At 40.9% G+C, this 12054-nt stretch overlaps 1 protein-coding gene across 2 annotated transcripts; it reads right to left on the reverse strand.

Moving 5' to 3' along the window:
• Positions 1-1882: 1882 nt before the first annotated feature.
• On the reverse strand, positions 1883-10636 carry anp32a (acidic (leucine-rich) nuclear phosphoprotein 32 family, member A). Of its 2 annotated transcripts, XM_047363942.1 has the most exons (8): positions 10251-10636; positions 7852-8001; positions 7650-7772; positions 6925-7123; positions 6692-6801; positions 6533-6587; positions 3135-3146; positions 1883-2322 (listed from the first exon to the last, which is right to left on the reverse strand). In XM_047363942.1, the coding sequence occupies exons 1-8, from the start codon at positions 10302-10304 to the stop codon at positions 2135-2137; spliced, it is 891 nt and encodes a 296-aa protein (XP_047219898.1). In that variant the 5' UTR covers positions 10305-10636; the 3' UTR covers positions 1883-2134. The 2 variants fall into 2 exon arrangements, with proteins under 2 accessions (XP_047219898.1, XP_047219897.1); XM_047363941.1 differs by having other exon boundaries at positions 1883-3146; positions 10251-10632.
• Positions 10637-12054: the final 1418 nt, after the last annotated feature.

Genomic DNA, 12054 nt, shown 5'->3' on the forward strand with positions numbered 1-12054 from the left:
GTCCAGTGTCAAGTACCCACAGTCAGTGATGGTCTGGGGTGCCGTGTCAGCTGCTGGTGTTGGTCCACTGTGTTTTATCAAGGGCAGGGTCAATGCAGCTAGCTATCAGGAGATTTTGGAGCACTTCATGCTTCCATCTGCTGAAAAGATTTATGGAGATGAAGATTTCATTTTTCAGCACAACCTGGCACCTGCTCACAGTGCCAGAACCACTGGTAAATGGTTTACTGACCATGGTATCACTGTGCTCAATTGGCCTGCCAACTCTCCTGACCTGAACCCCATAGAGAATCTGTGGGATATTGTGAAGAGAACGTTGAGAGACTCAAGACCCAACACTCTGGATGAGCTAAAGGCCGCTATCGAAGCATCCTGGGCCTCCATAAGACCTCAGCAGTGCCACAGGCTGATTGCCTCCATGCCACGCCGCATTGAAGCAGTCATTTCTGCAAAAGGATTCCCGACCAAGTATTGAGTGCATAACTGTACATGATTATTTGAAGGTTGACGTTTTTTGTATTAAAAACACTTTTCTTTTATTGGTCGGATTAAATATGCTAATTTTGTGAGATAGGAATTTTGGGTTTTCATGAGCTGTATGCCAAAATCATCCGTATTAAGACAATAAAAGACTTGAAATATTTCAGTTAGTGTGCAATGAATCTAAAATATATGAATGTTAAATTTTCATCATGACATTATGGAAAATAATTAACTTTATCACAATATGCTAATATTTTGAGAAGGACCTGTATTACGCAAAACCAATTAAGTTTAAAATAAAACACCTGCACGTTTTTCATGGTTAAGCTGGAAAGCTGCTAGTAGGAACCAAAAACTGGAAACACTTCCTTATCCTGCCATCACGCATTCCGTGGTGGAAACAGAGGCTGGGGACTCGGGGTTGGACTCTTTCATCACCCAGGCTGAAGTCACCGAGGTGGTTAAAAAGCTCCGCGGTGGCAAGGCTTCGGGGGTGGATGAGATCCGTCCTGAGTACCTCAAGTCTCTGGATGTTGTAGGGCTGTCATGGTTGACACGCCTCTTCAACATTGCGTGGCGGATGGGGACAGTGCCTTTGGATTGGCAGACTGGGGTGGTGGTCCCCCCGGAGGGTGTGTTCCAACTACAGGGGGATCACACTCCTCAGCCTCCCTGGTAAGGTCTAGGCCAGGGTATTGGAGAGGAGAGTCCGGCCGATAGTCGAACCTCGGCTTCAGGAGGAGCAGTGTGGTTTTCGTCCCGGCCGTGGGACACTGGACCAGCTCTATACCCTCTACAGGGTACTCTCAATTTACCGGTCGGTCTACGTTCCTACCCTCATCTATGGCCATGAACTTTGGGTCATGACTGAAAGAACGAGATACCGGATACAAGCGGCTGAAATGAGCTTCCTCCATAGGGTGGCCGGGCACTCCCTTAGAGATAGGGAGGAGCTAGGCCATCCGGGAGGGGCTCGGAGTAGAGCCGCTGCTCCTCCGCATCGAGAAGAGCCAGTTGAGGTGGCTCGGGCATCTATACCGGATGCCTCCTGGACGCCTTCCTCGGGAGGTGTTCCAGGCACGTCCCACCGGGAGGAGGCCCATGGGACGGCCCAGGACACGCTGGAGGGACTATGTCTCTCGGCTGGCCTGGGAACGCCTTGGGCTCCCCCCGGAGGAGCTGGAAGAGGTGTCTGGAGAGAGGGACGTCTGGGCGTCTCTGCTGAGTCTGCTGAGTCTGCGACCCGGTCCCAGATAAGTGGAAGACGACGAGTACGAGTACGAGTACTTATCCATTTTACCATATCTGTTTAGACTTGGATTATTCTAGGAGCAAATTCCATATTTTGACTTGACTTTCAGTGTTTTAACATATCAAAAGAAGCACAAACTTCAAAATATTTATATAAAAAGGATTTATTGAAGTGAATGGGAGAGAAAAGAGAAACAAAATTTGGATGATGACAGTGGATTAATCAGAGTGAAAAATCTCTGAGGTAGGCCAATTTGACCATTGCATTTATGAGAGCAAAGTCTAAATCATTAACTGTGTTCCAATTTTTACACTTTGAAATAAAATATTTAAATGCATATGCACTGCAGCTGTAACCTCCAATTAACAACAATTATTTCTCTACACTGGCACCACCAGTTCAAACATGGTCACCTTTGTGTACCAAAAATAAAAACAAAACATGGGGAAAAACAAGTTCTGATGTCAAACATTGTCTTTTCATGGAAGGATTATGCATATAAAGTTCAAATCCAAGCAATTTCACACTGCGTATTTTAGATAAAGCAGAATACATATTTAATATCTTATAACAATTCATAGCTTCGCCTCAGTTGTCTGTTCAATGTCTGCCGTCGTCAAAGAGAATACAAAAAAATAGATTTGGTCATTATTTACAAGAACACGTAATTTCCGAACTATCAAAGCTGAGGATTTCAGGAGGAGGAGCGGCTTTGACAAAGGCAGACAATGTTGGTGCCATTATTTGTTTTGTTGTTTTGTTAAAAAGAAAGCCCTGCCAGGGTCACACTGTGCACGTTTAGACAAAAACGTTTCACACCAGGACAGCAGAGAGTATTGGCTTACTGGTGAGAATACAAATACATAACTTACATTTTAAGGGAACAAAAGAAAATTATGATGCAAAACAATGAGTTTAAGACAAGGAGAGGACAGCCATACATGAAATCCAGTATTTGACTTTAAAATGAGTAAGACATGCACTCTTTTTTTTTTTTTGAAGGGAAGCCTTTTAAAATGCATATGTTATCTCAAACTTGTCTTACATAAACAATGAAAAAACAAAAAAAGATTTTCTCCTCAAGAAGGTTTTATCTCTGCTATTGTTAAATATTACAAAAGAGGTATCCACAAAGCAGGTAAAAGTGGACTATAGAAATTGGAACATTGGATTATTAGAGGTACGGGATGTCACCCCGTCAACCTGACTGGCCAATACTCAAAAAACAAAACAAACAAAAAGAAAAAACACTCCTACTGCAATATTAAACTGAGGGAAAAGATTTGTGGGTTTGTAGGGAAGTGACCAGGAGATACAAGTTCACAAATTAGCTTACACAGGACTCAGTCGTCTTCATCCTCTTCCGCTTCTTCATCCAGCTGCCGTTTTCTCTTTTGACCTCGCTCTTCTTCTGCAAAATAAGAGTCAAATTAAGCTGCCTTCTGAAAATCTGTTGGATTTCTTTTCAAATCTGGTGTTATTTTATTACAGGTCCTTCTCAAAATATTAGCATATTGTGATAAAGTTCATTATTTTCCATAATGTCATGATGAAAATTTAACATTCATTTATTTTAGATTCATTGAACACTAACTGAAATATTTCAGGTCTTTTATTGTCTTAATACGGATGATTTTGGCATACAGCTCATGAAAACCCAAAATTCCTATCTCACAAAATTAGCATATTTAATCCGACCAATAAAATAAAAGTGTTTTTAATACAAAAAACGTCAACCTTCAAATAATCATGTACAGTTATGCACTCAATACTTGGTCGGGAATCCTTTTGCAGAAATGACTGCTTCAATGCGGCGTGGCATGGAGGCAATCAGCCTGTGGCACTGCTGAGGTCTTATGGAGGCCCAGGATGCTTCGATAGCGGCCTTTAGCTCATCCAGAGTGTTGGGTCTTGAGTCTCTCAACGTTCTCTTCACAATATCCCACAGATTCTCTATGGGGTTCAGGTCAGGAGAGTTGGCAGGCCAATTGAGCACAGTGATACCATGGTCAGTAAACCATTTACCAGTGGTTTTGGCACTGTGAGCAGGTGCCAGGTCGTGCTGAAAAATGAAATCTTCATCTCCATAAAGCTTTTCAGCAGATGGAAGCATGAAGTGCTCCAAAATCTCCTGATAGCTAGCTGCATTGACCCTGCCCTTGATAAAACACAGTGGACCAACACCAGCAGCTGACACGGCACCCCAGACCATCACTGACTGTGGGTACTTGACACTGGACTTCTGGCATTTTGGCATTTCCTTCTCCCCAGTCTTCCTCCAGACTCTGGCACCTTGATTTCCGAATGACATGCAGAATTTGCTTTCATCCGAAAAAAATACTTTGGACCACTGAGCAACAGTCCAGTGCTGCTTCTCTGTAGCCCAGGTCAGGCGCTTCTGCCGCTGTTTCTGGTTCAAAAGTGGCTTGACCTGGGGAATGCGGCACCTGTAGCCCATTTCCTGCACACGCCTGTGCACGGTGGTTCTGGATGTTTCTACTCCAGACTCAGTCCACTGCTTCCGCAGGTCCCCGAAGGTCTGGAATTGGCCCTTCTCCACAATCTTCCTCAGGGTCCGGTCACCTCTTCTCGTTGTGCAGCGTTTTCTGCCACACTTTTTCCTTCCGACAGACTTCCCACTGAGGTGCCTTGATACAGCACTCTGGGAACAGCCTATTCGTTCAGAAATTTCTTTCTGTGTCTTACCCTCTTGCTTGAGGGTGTCAATAGTGGCCTTCTGGACAGCAGTCAGGTCGGCAGTCTTACCCATGATTGGGGTTTTGAGTGATGAACCAGGCTGGGAGTTTTAAAGGCCTCAGGAATCTTTTGCAGGTGTTTAGAGTTAACTCGTTGATTCAGATGATTAGGTTCATAGCTCGTTTAGAGACCCTTTTAATGATATGCTAATTTTGTGAGATAGGAATTTTGGGTTTTCATGAGCTGTATGCCAAAATCATCCGTATTAAGACAATAAAAGACCTGAAATATTTCAGTTAGTGTGCAATGAATCTAAAATATATGAATGTTAAATTTTCATCATGACATTATGGAAAATAATGAACTTTATCACAATATGCTAATATTTTGAGAAGGACCTGTATTATTACTCAAACAATCAATGGCTTTCAAATAAAATGGCAAATTTATAATACCATCTAATAAACCACTGAAAGTTTCTGAATACTAAATTAAAGCAGGTTTACAGTAATAATGTTAATAGCTGAGTTGGATAACATGGACTAAAGGTTTTGTCTTTGATTTACAATGAGGTGGCATCCCTACAACAGGCACCAGAGGGCAACAGTGGTGGCATTAATGAGCCCAGCAGTGTATTATCTGGCAGTTACCGGAGCAACCATCAGCCAGTCAGAACAGACGCATAGGATGCCTTCTTGATGTGTTAGAGATCATTATCAGCCCAGCACTATTCTGATAGGAGTCACCTAGAGTATTTGCACAAAGCTGATTGGGTGGTTGTTTGCCCAGGGGAGTAAAGGAGATTTTTCCATTTTGCCTTATGTCTTAACCAATGGATAATGAAGATACTTGCAGAAATTGTGAGGGTAGTGGTTGCCCAAGACAGAGCAAACCGAGCAACAGATGACCACCATTTGAACAGGATCGTTCCCCTGCGAAGGGTCAGGGAACCAATCACCAATCCTTTTAATGTGGCTGAAACATTTCTATGCTATGGCAAGCCATAAGTGCATTTATTTGATATCCTTGATGGCAGTCATCATTTTTGGGGCTATACTGTGCTTAGATATTTATGTCCACTACTTAGAAAAAACCCTCATCCTCATAACACTTACAGCTAACTATTGGCACTTTTGTCAAACTAGTAAAAACAGACGTTCTACTGGTTAACCAAAAAGCCAGACTAGTGACACATAGGTCCCAAGAGATTTCTGCCTACTAGCTACCTAGTAATACTTACAGCACCTACTAGTTGGCTGATGCAGCTTTAAAAAATGTATTAGTCTTCTGGTAGAGCCTTAAATGCAGTCTACTTCATTAGTTGATGAAACTTTTGTCCATCCTAAGAGAACTAGCGCAGTTTCGGTGCAAAATATTGTACTAATGAGCGCAAATGTTTTAGTCGCAAACTAGTAGGTTACAAAGGCTATTAACAAGAACAGCAAATAAATACAGAAACAGCCTGTAATACCCATCGGCATTATAGCTCATATGTAGATGGCATGCACATGACATGCTAATTATTTGAGGGCAATCCTCCTGAAACTGCACTTTGGTAAAGTTTTCGAACAAGAAAAAAACCCCATCCACATCCAGTGTCTATAAACTGCCTGAGTTAAGTTCAGGCTCTCCTGGGTTCAGTCAGGCCATTGGTTTTCTCCAGCCTGCCATATTCTGAGGGCCACTTAGAACACAAACACGGACTAAGATTCAGTTCAGCCCTAAAACGCCATTTCTATCAAAGTCCAAGGCGTACGAAACCCTACCACCATGGGACGATGAGCGTTTCCATACTGCCAACCTTATTATGTAATCAGTGCAACACACTTACACAACCTTTCAATGTGTTCACTCCATTTCCTCCGCTCAGTCTGGATATTTAACTTTTGTCACTGTGTGGATATTTCAAATCAAATAGGTGGAAAAACAAGACTGAAAGAAAATAGATTTTCACAACTCTGACCTTTTTTAGCAAAACCAAACCAGTGCCAAAATATTTTGCTTAGGGTGTTAACTTGTACTGTACCATATGCACAGAATACATTCTGAATTAAAGTGAGGGGTAGTTCAGGTTACTGAACGGTCTCTATTAGGACTCACCTTCATCATCTTCATTCTCAACCTCTTTGTCATTCAAGTCCTCCTCTTCTTCCTCCTTCATTCAAAGACAAGGGCAGAAAAATGAGAGTGGCTATCTCCAGCTATGTTTTGATTTGAAACAAATATATAGATCAAAACTCTTTAGTCTGGTTTGCCCACCTCTCCACTCAGGTCCTCTTCTTCTTCTTCTTCATTCTCCTCTTCATCATCATCTCCCTCTTCATCCTCCTCGTCTCCAGCTGGAGCATCTTCATCATACTCTTCTTCATCTGCATGAAGGTGAAAGCAGCTGGCGTTTACCCATTACCCAAATTTTCGAAAGTCAAAATCAGCGACTTAAGCTGTGCTAAGAATCCATCTACTTGAGGGCGCTTGTGTAGCCTCACACCTACCATCTTCATCTTCCTCTTCGTCATCTAAGCCCTCGGCGTATACCTCGGCGTCGGAGTCAGGAGCCTCTTTGTCGTCTTTGTCATACCCGTCCAGGTACGTGAGCTGTGGAAGGAGCTTGAACACATTGTCTCTGTACTCGTTCAGGTTTGTTACTTCACAGTTAAACAGGTCTAGGCTTTTCAGGGACCCCAATTCTTTCTGCCAAGAGAAAATAAGAGGTTCAATGAACATTTCAGCAAGCTTCATAGCACACCATTTCCTTTTTTTTCCTAAATTCCTAATCTTGCATACGTTCCGCATTTTCCCCTCAGACGTGTTTAACAGTGTAGCACTTCATACAGTTGAAGAGCTAAGAAGACTTTGACAATTATTTGGTGTAAAGATTGTTTTTATAAAGAAAAGTGCACCTCTGCCCCTCCCCCACCGTTTGCCATCCACTGCCTGTCAGCTGGCTGAAAAAAAAAAAAGTTTAAACCAGCTATTTATATTCTCTATAAAAAGCCAAATAACCCTTTTTCCCCTTATTGGCTGACATTATATCAGACTCAGTGGAGTGGCAATTTAAGGAAAGTTTACAAGAACTCTAGAACATTTTCTCAAGTATCATAAAACTTATTTTTACTCAATATTCTAATACGATGAGAATCTTATAGATTCTATTTATCCACCGCATGCTATGTCTAGCATAGCATGCAGTGGATAAATATGTGTTGGTATCACTCACCAATGGTTCTATTGTGCTAAGGTCTTTTATCTTGTTGCCACTGAGGTTCAGATGCGTTAGGTTCGGACACTTATCCGCCAGAACTTCTAACCCTCCTGAGATCCGGTTATCGCTGAGTTCAAGCTGTTAACCAGTTAAAACCATCAAAACATGCAAAACTATTACAGTCTGATACACTTGTTCCATTCAAAATGTCCCCCACCTTTTTGAGTTTCTTTAGCTTTGGCAGGTGAGAAACTGTCATCAGGCCAACGTTGATTGTGCTTAGAAATTCCAGCTCCTCAAACTCGTCTGTTAGGCCCTCAATCTTGCCTTCGTTTGAGCGACAGTTGTCCAGCACAAGTTCTTTGACCTGTAGAAAAATACAATTTGGTTGGCACTTGACATAAAATCAAAATTAAAAATGTAAAAAGATCAAACGCAGGGGGCAAAATATTTCAAATACTTAGTAATGTTACAAATAGACTACGACTAAATAAGAAAAAATTTATAAGAAAGATAATTCCTGATTTTAAATTCCAATGCCAGTATTACAAATGTTTCTATTTGTTAGTGACAAAGTATTTGTAATCCAATGATGAGTTTTTTTTTTTATTTCAACCTGCACCACAAGCCATTTTATATGAATAATATTTTCATGATTATCGGAGCATTTATTTATTATTCATGCAAATATTCTTTGTGTTATATACAGCATGCCACCCCTCTCCTGCCCCCGCCACCCCCTTCACATCTAAGTAAAGGTTTAAGAACAGTTTATTAAAATTATGGACAATACATTTTGTCCCAAAAAAAGCACATACTTACATCAAATCATCGTTTTTTTTTTGTTTTTTTTTGGTATTTGGGTTCTTTAAAAATATTTACGGATTAGGGTTTTGTTTGAAAGAAAGAAAAACAAGAAGTATACGTAAATTTCCTGCGAGTTGTGCATTGTTTTATCAGAATATACTGCACAATACACTTACACTGAATGATAGATTCCTTTTTTATTTAGGAAATGTACTAATACTTATTTTATCCCTGCTTATAAGTTTTGTCAGATACAATCCAGCCTTCATTCAAATACGACAGAGACCAAACGCAAAGCTCTGTCATAAAGATGATAAAGTACCGTCACAGTCCTTGGAAGGAAAGATAATCATGGGGTGTGGCCACATTTGGCCCCGGACGGAATGAAGACAGGGCGGACTTTCACACTTTCAATTTTACTACTTGACCTTCCGATGTTAAAATTGATTTGCAGTCCTAGGTGCGCTGTTATCTGACATTTTATTTGGACCTTGAACGTGTCTCTGTCCATCAACAATAGCGGTCAGAACACATCTCGCAGCTCTAAATATCGCGATGTCTTGGTTCTTCTATCATTACGTAAATAATACTACATTTAGATCTCTTTTTGGGGCAAACAGACAAAGAAATGCGCCTGTGAACATTGATGAAGTTGTTGGTTAAGCAGAAGAACATTACTGGCCGTGTGTGTTTGTTTGGTTGGTTGGTTTCCGAGCGGCGCAGGTGTACATTTAGAGCAAAGAAAGCAGTGGGAGCCGAGCAGACCTACGAGTCGTGCACAGGGTCATTCGTGAGTAGGAGGGGCCGCTAAAGCCGATTAGATATCTGCCAGGCAAACGTTTCATTGTTGCTTCACCTAAAGCATTGTCGGTCGGGACTAACGACGAGTGTAGACCACTAATAAGATGAAGGTATGATAAACCGTTCGTCGTTCGTGTCTAAAGGACGGGGTTTCGGTGTGTTTCGAGATGCCTTTGTTTCTGGGTAAAATGGCGGCTTGTCCTAGTTCTGGAAAACTAGAGCAACAATAAGATCGCTGCTGGAGCGCCTATTTCCGAGATAGTTGGCTGATTATCCCTCAAAAAAGCCGGAACGATTCCCCCCACTGTGGTTTACACAGACCCCGGGCGTGTTTATGTATCGTCCCTGCTTGTGTTCGCCCAGCATGGCGGTTGTTGACGGTCCGTACCGACAGCGCGTTATTTCGGCCATCTGTGCGCACTGTTTTGTCTTCAGTGGAGGCTGTATGCTTTGCATTCTCCCACAGTGTGAGCAGCTCAACGTTTCAATGCACTCCATGCAAAAAATAACCCATTTCACCCCGACTGTTGCAGCTACAGTTATAATTATTACTACAGGTTACGGTCTTTTTGCATCATTTGATAATTTCATGACTTCCAGTATGCGCATCCGCAACCCGCCAAGTGCACGACTTAAAATATTCAGGTGGACGAGTTTACCGGTGAGACGCACAGATAAGACATTAAACAGTCAGTAAAAATGAATAACTGGGGTGTTAAACGACACGGGGTTCGTAGATGAAAAGTTACAAATATGGCTTCTCGTTGCTTGCCGTGTTTTATAAAAACTGCTGCATCCTGAAAATGTTGGAGCGGCGCAGAAAGTTGGAGGCAGCGGACCTGCCGAGTGTAAACACGAAGCCACAAACAACAATGTGACCCCACGTCTCCATCATCTTTTAACTTGGAGGAAACTTTGTATCCCCCTCCCCACGCCAAGACATCACACGAAATATTCTCCATTAGGCAGCGTGAAAACATCACAGGGGGAGATGCGAGGCCAACTTACATCTGACGGAGTGCGGTTCCGCAGCTCCAGGTGAATTCTTTTCTTCATGTCCATCCTTGATCGGCGCTTGGATGATACGATACACACTTTTAATAATTACTGCAAATGCAACTACCACCTCAGGAGCAGACTGCTGTTGTTCATTCAAACTTGATCCGCTCGGTGGGCGGCAGCACGTTTCAGGATTGTCGTCACCGCCGTCCAATGGGAAGAGCCGATTAAAGAGGGAAGGGATTTACAGACGCACGGCCCAATGAGACCGCTCTTATACAACTGGGTGGGGTTTTGTTGTGAAGTTTGGTTGTTTGTTAACCAAAGTTTACATGGAAATAGCAATGCTGGACATATTTTTTTTACTGTATGTATGCATCAGTGCATGACCATCACTAATAAACCTGCATATAACTCAAATATAACTGTGTTAAGTTTGGTGATTATGAATAAAGATCTTGAATGCTGTCATTTGCAGATATGTCCTGATAAATATCCCACATCAAATTCTATATGTAGCACCCACAAAGAAGGACAAGCAAAGAAAATGAGTAGTATACATTAAAATTGAATCATCTCTTCTATTCTTCCTACCAATTAATACAAACTTGATAAGAAAATAATTCAGAAGAATTATTTAGGGGTTAGAGTTAATCTTAAAAGCACCTTTTGAAAATTACAAGCAGATATTAAATATACATTTGGTGTAAATTTCTGTATTAAATGTCTTTTTTAGTCTGATGCAATATAATTTTAAATTTTTCTTTAGCTGTAAGCTGAAAATGTCTTTCATTTAGTGAATTAAGTTAGTAACCTAAATGAACTTTTCAATAGTATTCTAATTTATTGAATATGACTGGATATTGAAACCATCTTGAGTAAACCGCATAACCAGAACTCATGACAATCATCTGAATACAAAATGACACAATCAAGATAAACTTCATTGTAATTTATTGAATGATAAAAGCCACAAAGATGTTGCATCAGAATAGTTTCAGAAACTTATTTTTAAATTATTTATTAGACATAACTGATGGCCAGTTCTTTCAATGGTTTGAAACAAATAAACTTTTGAGTTGGTGTTTTTAATTACAAATTTTCACTCTACAGTATTAATACATTTCCAACAGAGTAAATGAATGTAAAAGAAAGAGAAGGAAAATTGTTTTTTGAATAACAAAATAAGATCAACTAAAACATAAGAAAGCATATTTTCTGTAGTCTGAATGGTAAAGATTGGACTTCTCTTCAGTCACAGTGTTGACAACCACTACAAGTAGATCTGGGTTTTGTTTATTGTTTATTGTTCAAGTTCAACGTCATGGAATTTGTTAGAACATTTTTAAAACCTGAGAAAAAGTTAGTCCATTTCGTCGCTGTTAGTTTGCTCTTCAATTCTAACTGGTTAAAAATAAAGCCACGTTGATGCTGTGCAGAATATCTCCACGAGAGGGCAGCAGCCTGCAAGTCCTGCCCTCTGCTGTCAGAGCTCACAGGGCCTTTGAATACCTTTCTCATCCTACAGGAGCGGGTTGGCTCTTCAGGAAAGCAAATCAACATTTTTAAATTCCGCTGAACAGCTGTTTATCCTGAACTCTTTGTATTCCCATATACTTTTGATCTAAAACTTCACCCAAATTGCACAATCATTCTGTCAATAATAATGTGCCGATTTAACTAAAATTTCTATATACTATTTTGGAAATGCTGCAATGTATAGATTAACTTGGAGAAACTATCTCTGCAATTTTGCAGAGATAGGGAAAGGACTCTTAAATAATTTTGACTTCATTTCCAACTGAACTAGAAC

The sequence above is a fragment of the Girardinichthys multiradiatus genome, chromosome 4 (genome assembly GCF_021462225.1).
Source record: "Girardinichthys multiradiatus isolate DD_20200921_A chromosome 4, DD_fGirMul_XY1, whole genome shotgun sequence".
Lineage (NCBI taxonomy): Eukaryota > Metazoa > Chordata > Actinopteri > Cyprinodontiformes > Goodeidae > Girardinichthys > Girardinichthys multiradiatus.

Bases quoted from the DNA above. Each gene is read 5' to 3' on its own strand.
- anp32a (XM_047363942.1), bottom strand. From the start codon at position 10,304: ATGGACATGAAGAAAAGAATTCACCTGGAGCTGCGGAACCGCACTCCG. The intron at 7,124-7,649 runs GTGAGTGATACC...TTCTCTTGGCAG, and splicing joins TTAGCACAATAGAACCATTG to AAAGAATTGGGGTCCCTGAA. The intron at 6,588-6,691 runs GTGGGCAAACCA...CTTTGAATGAAG, and splicing joins AAGAGGACCTGAGTGGAGAG to GAGGAAGAAGAGGAGGACTT.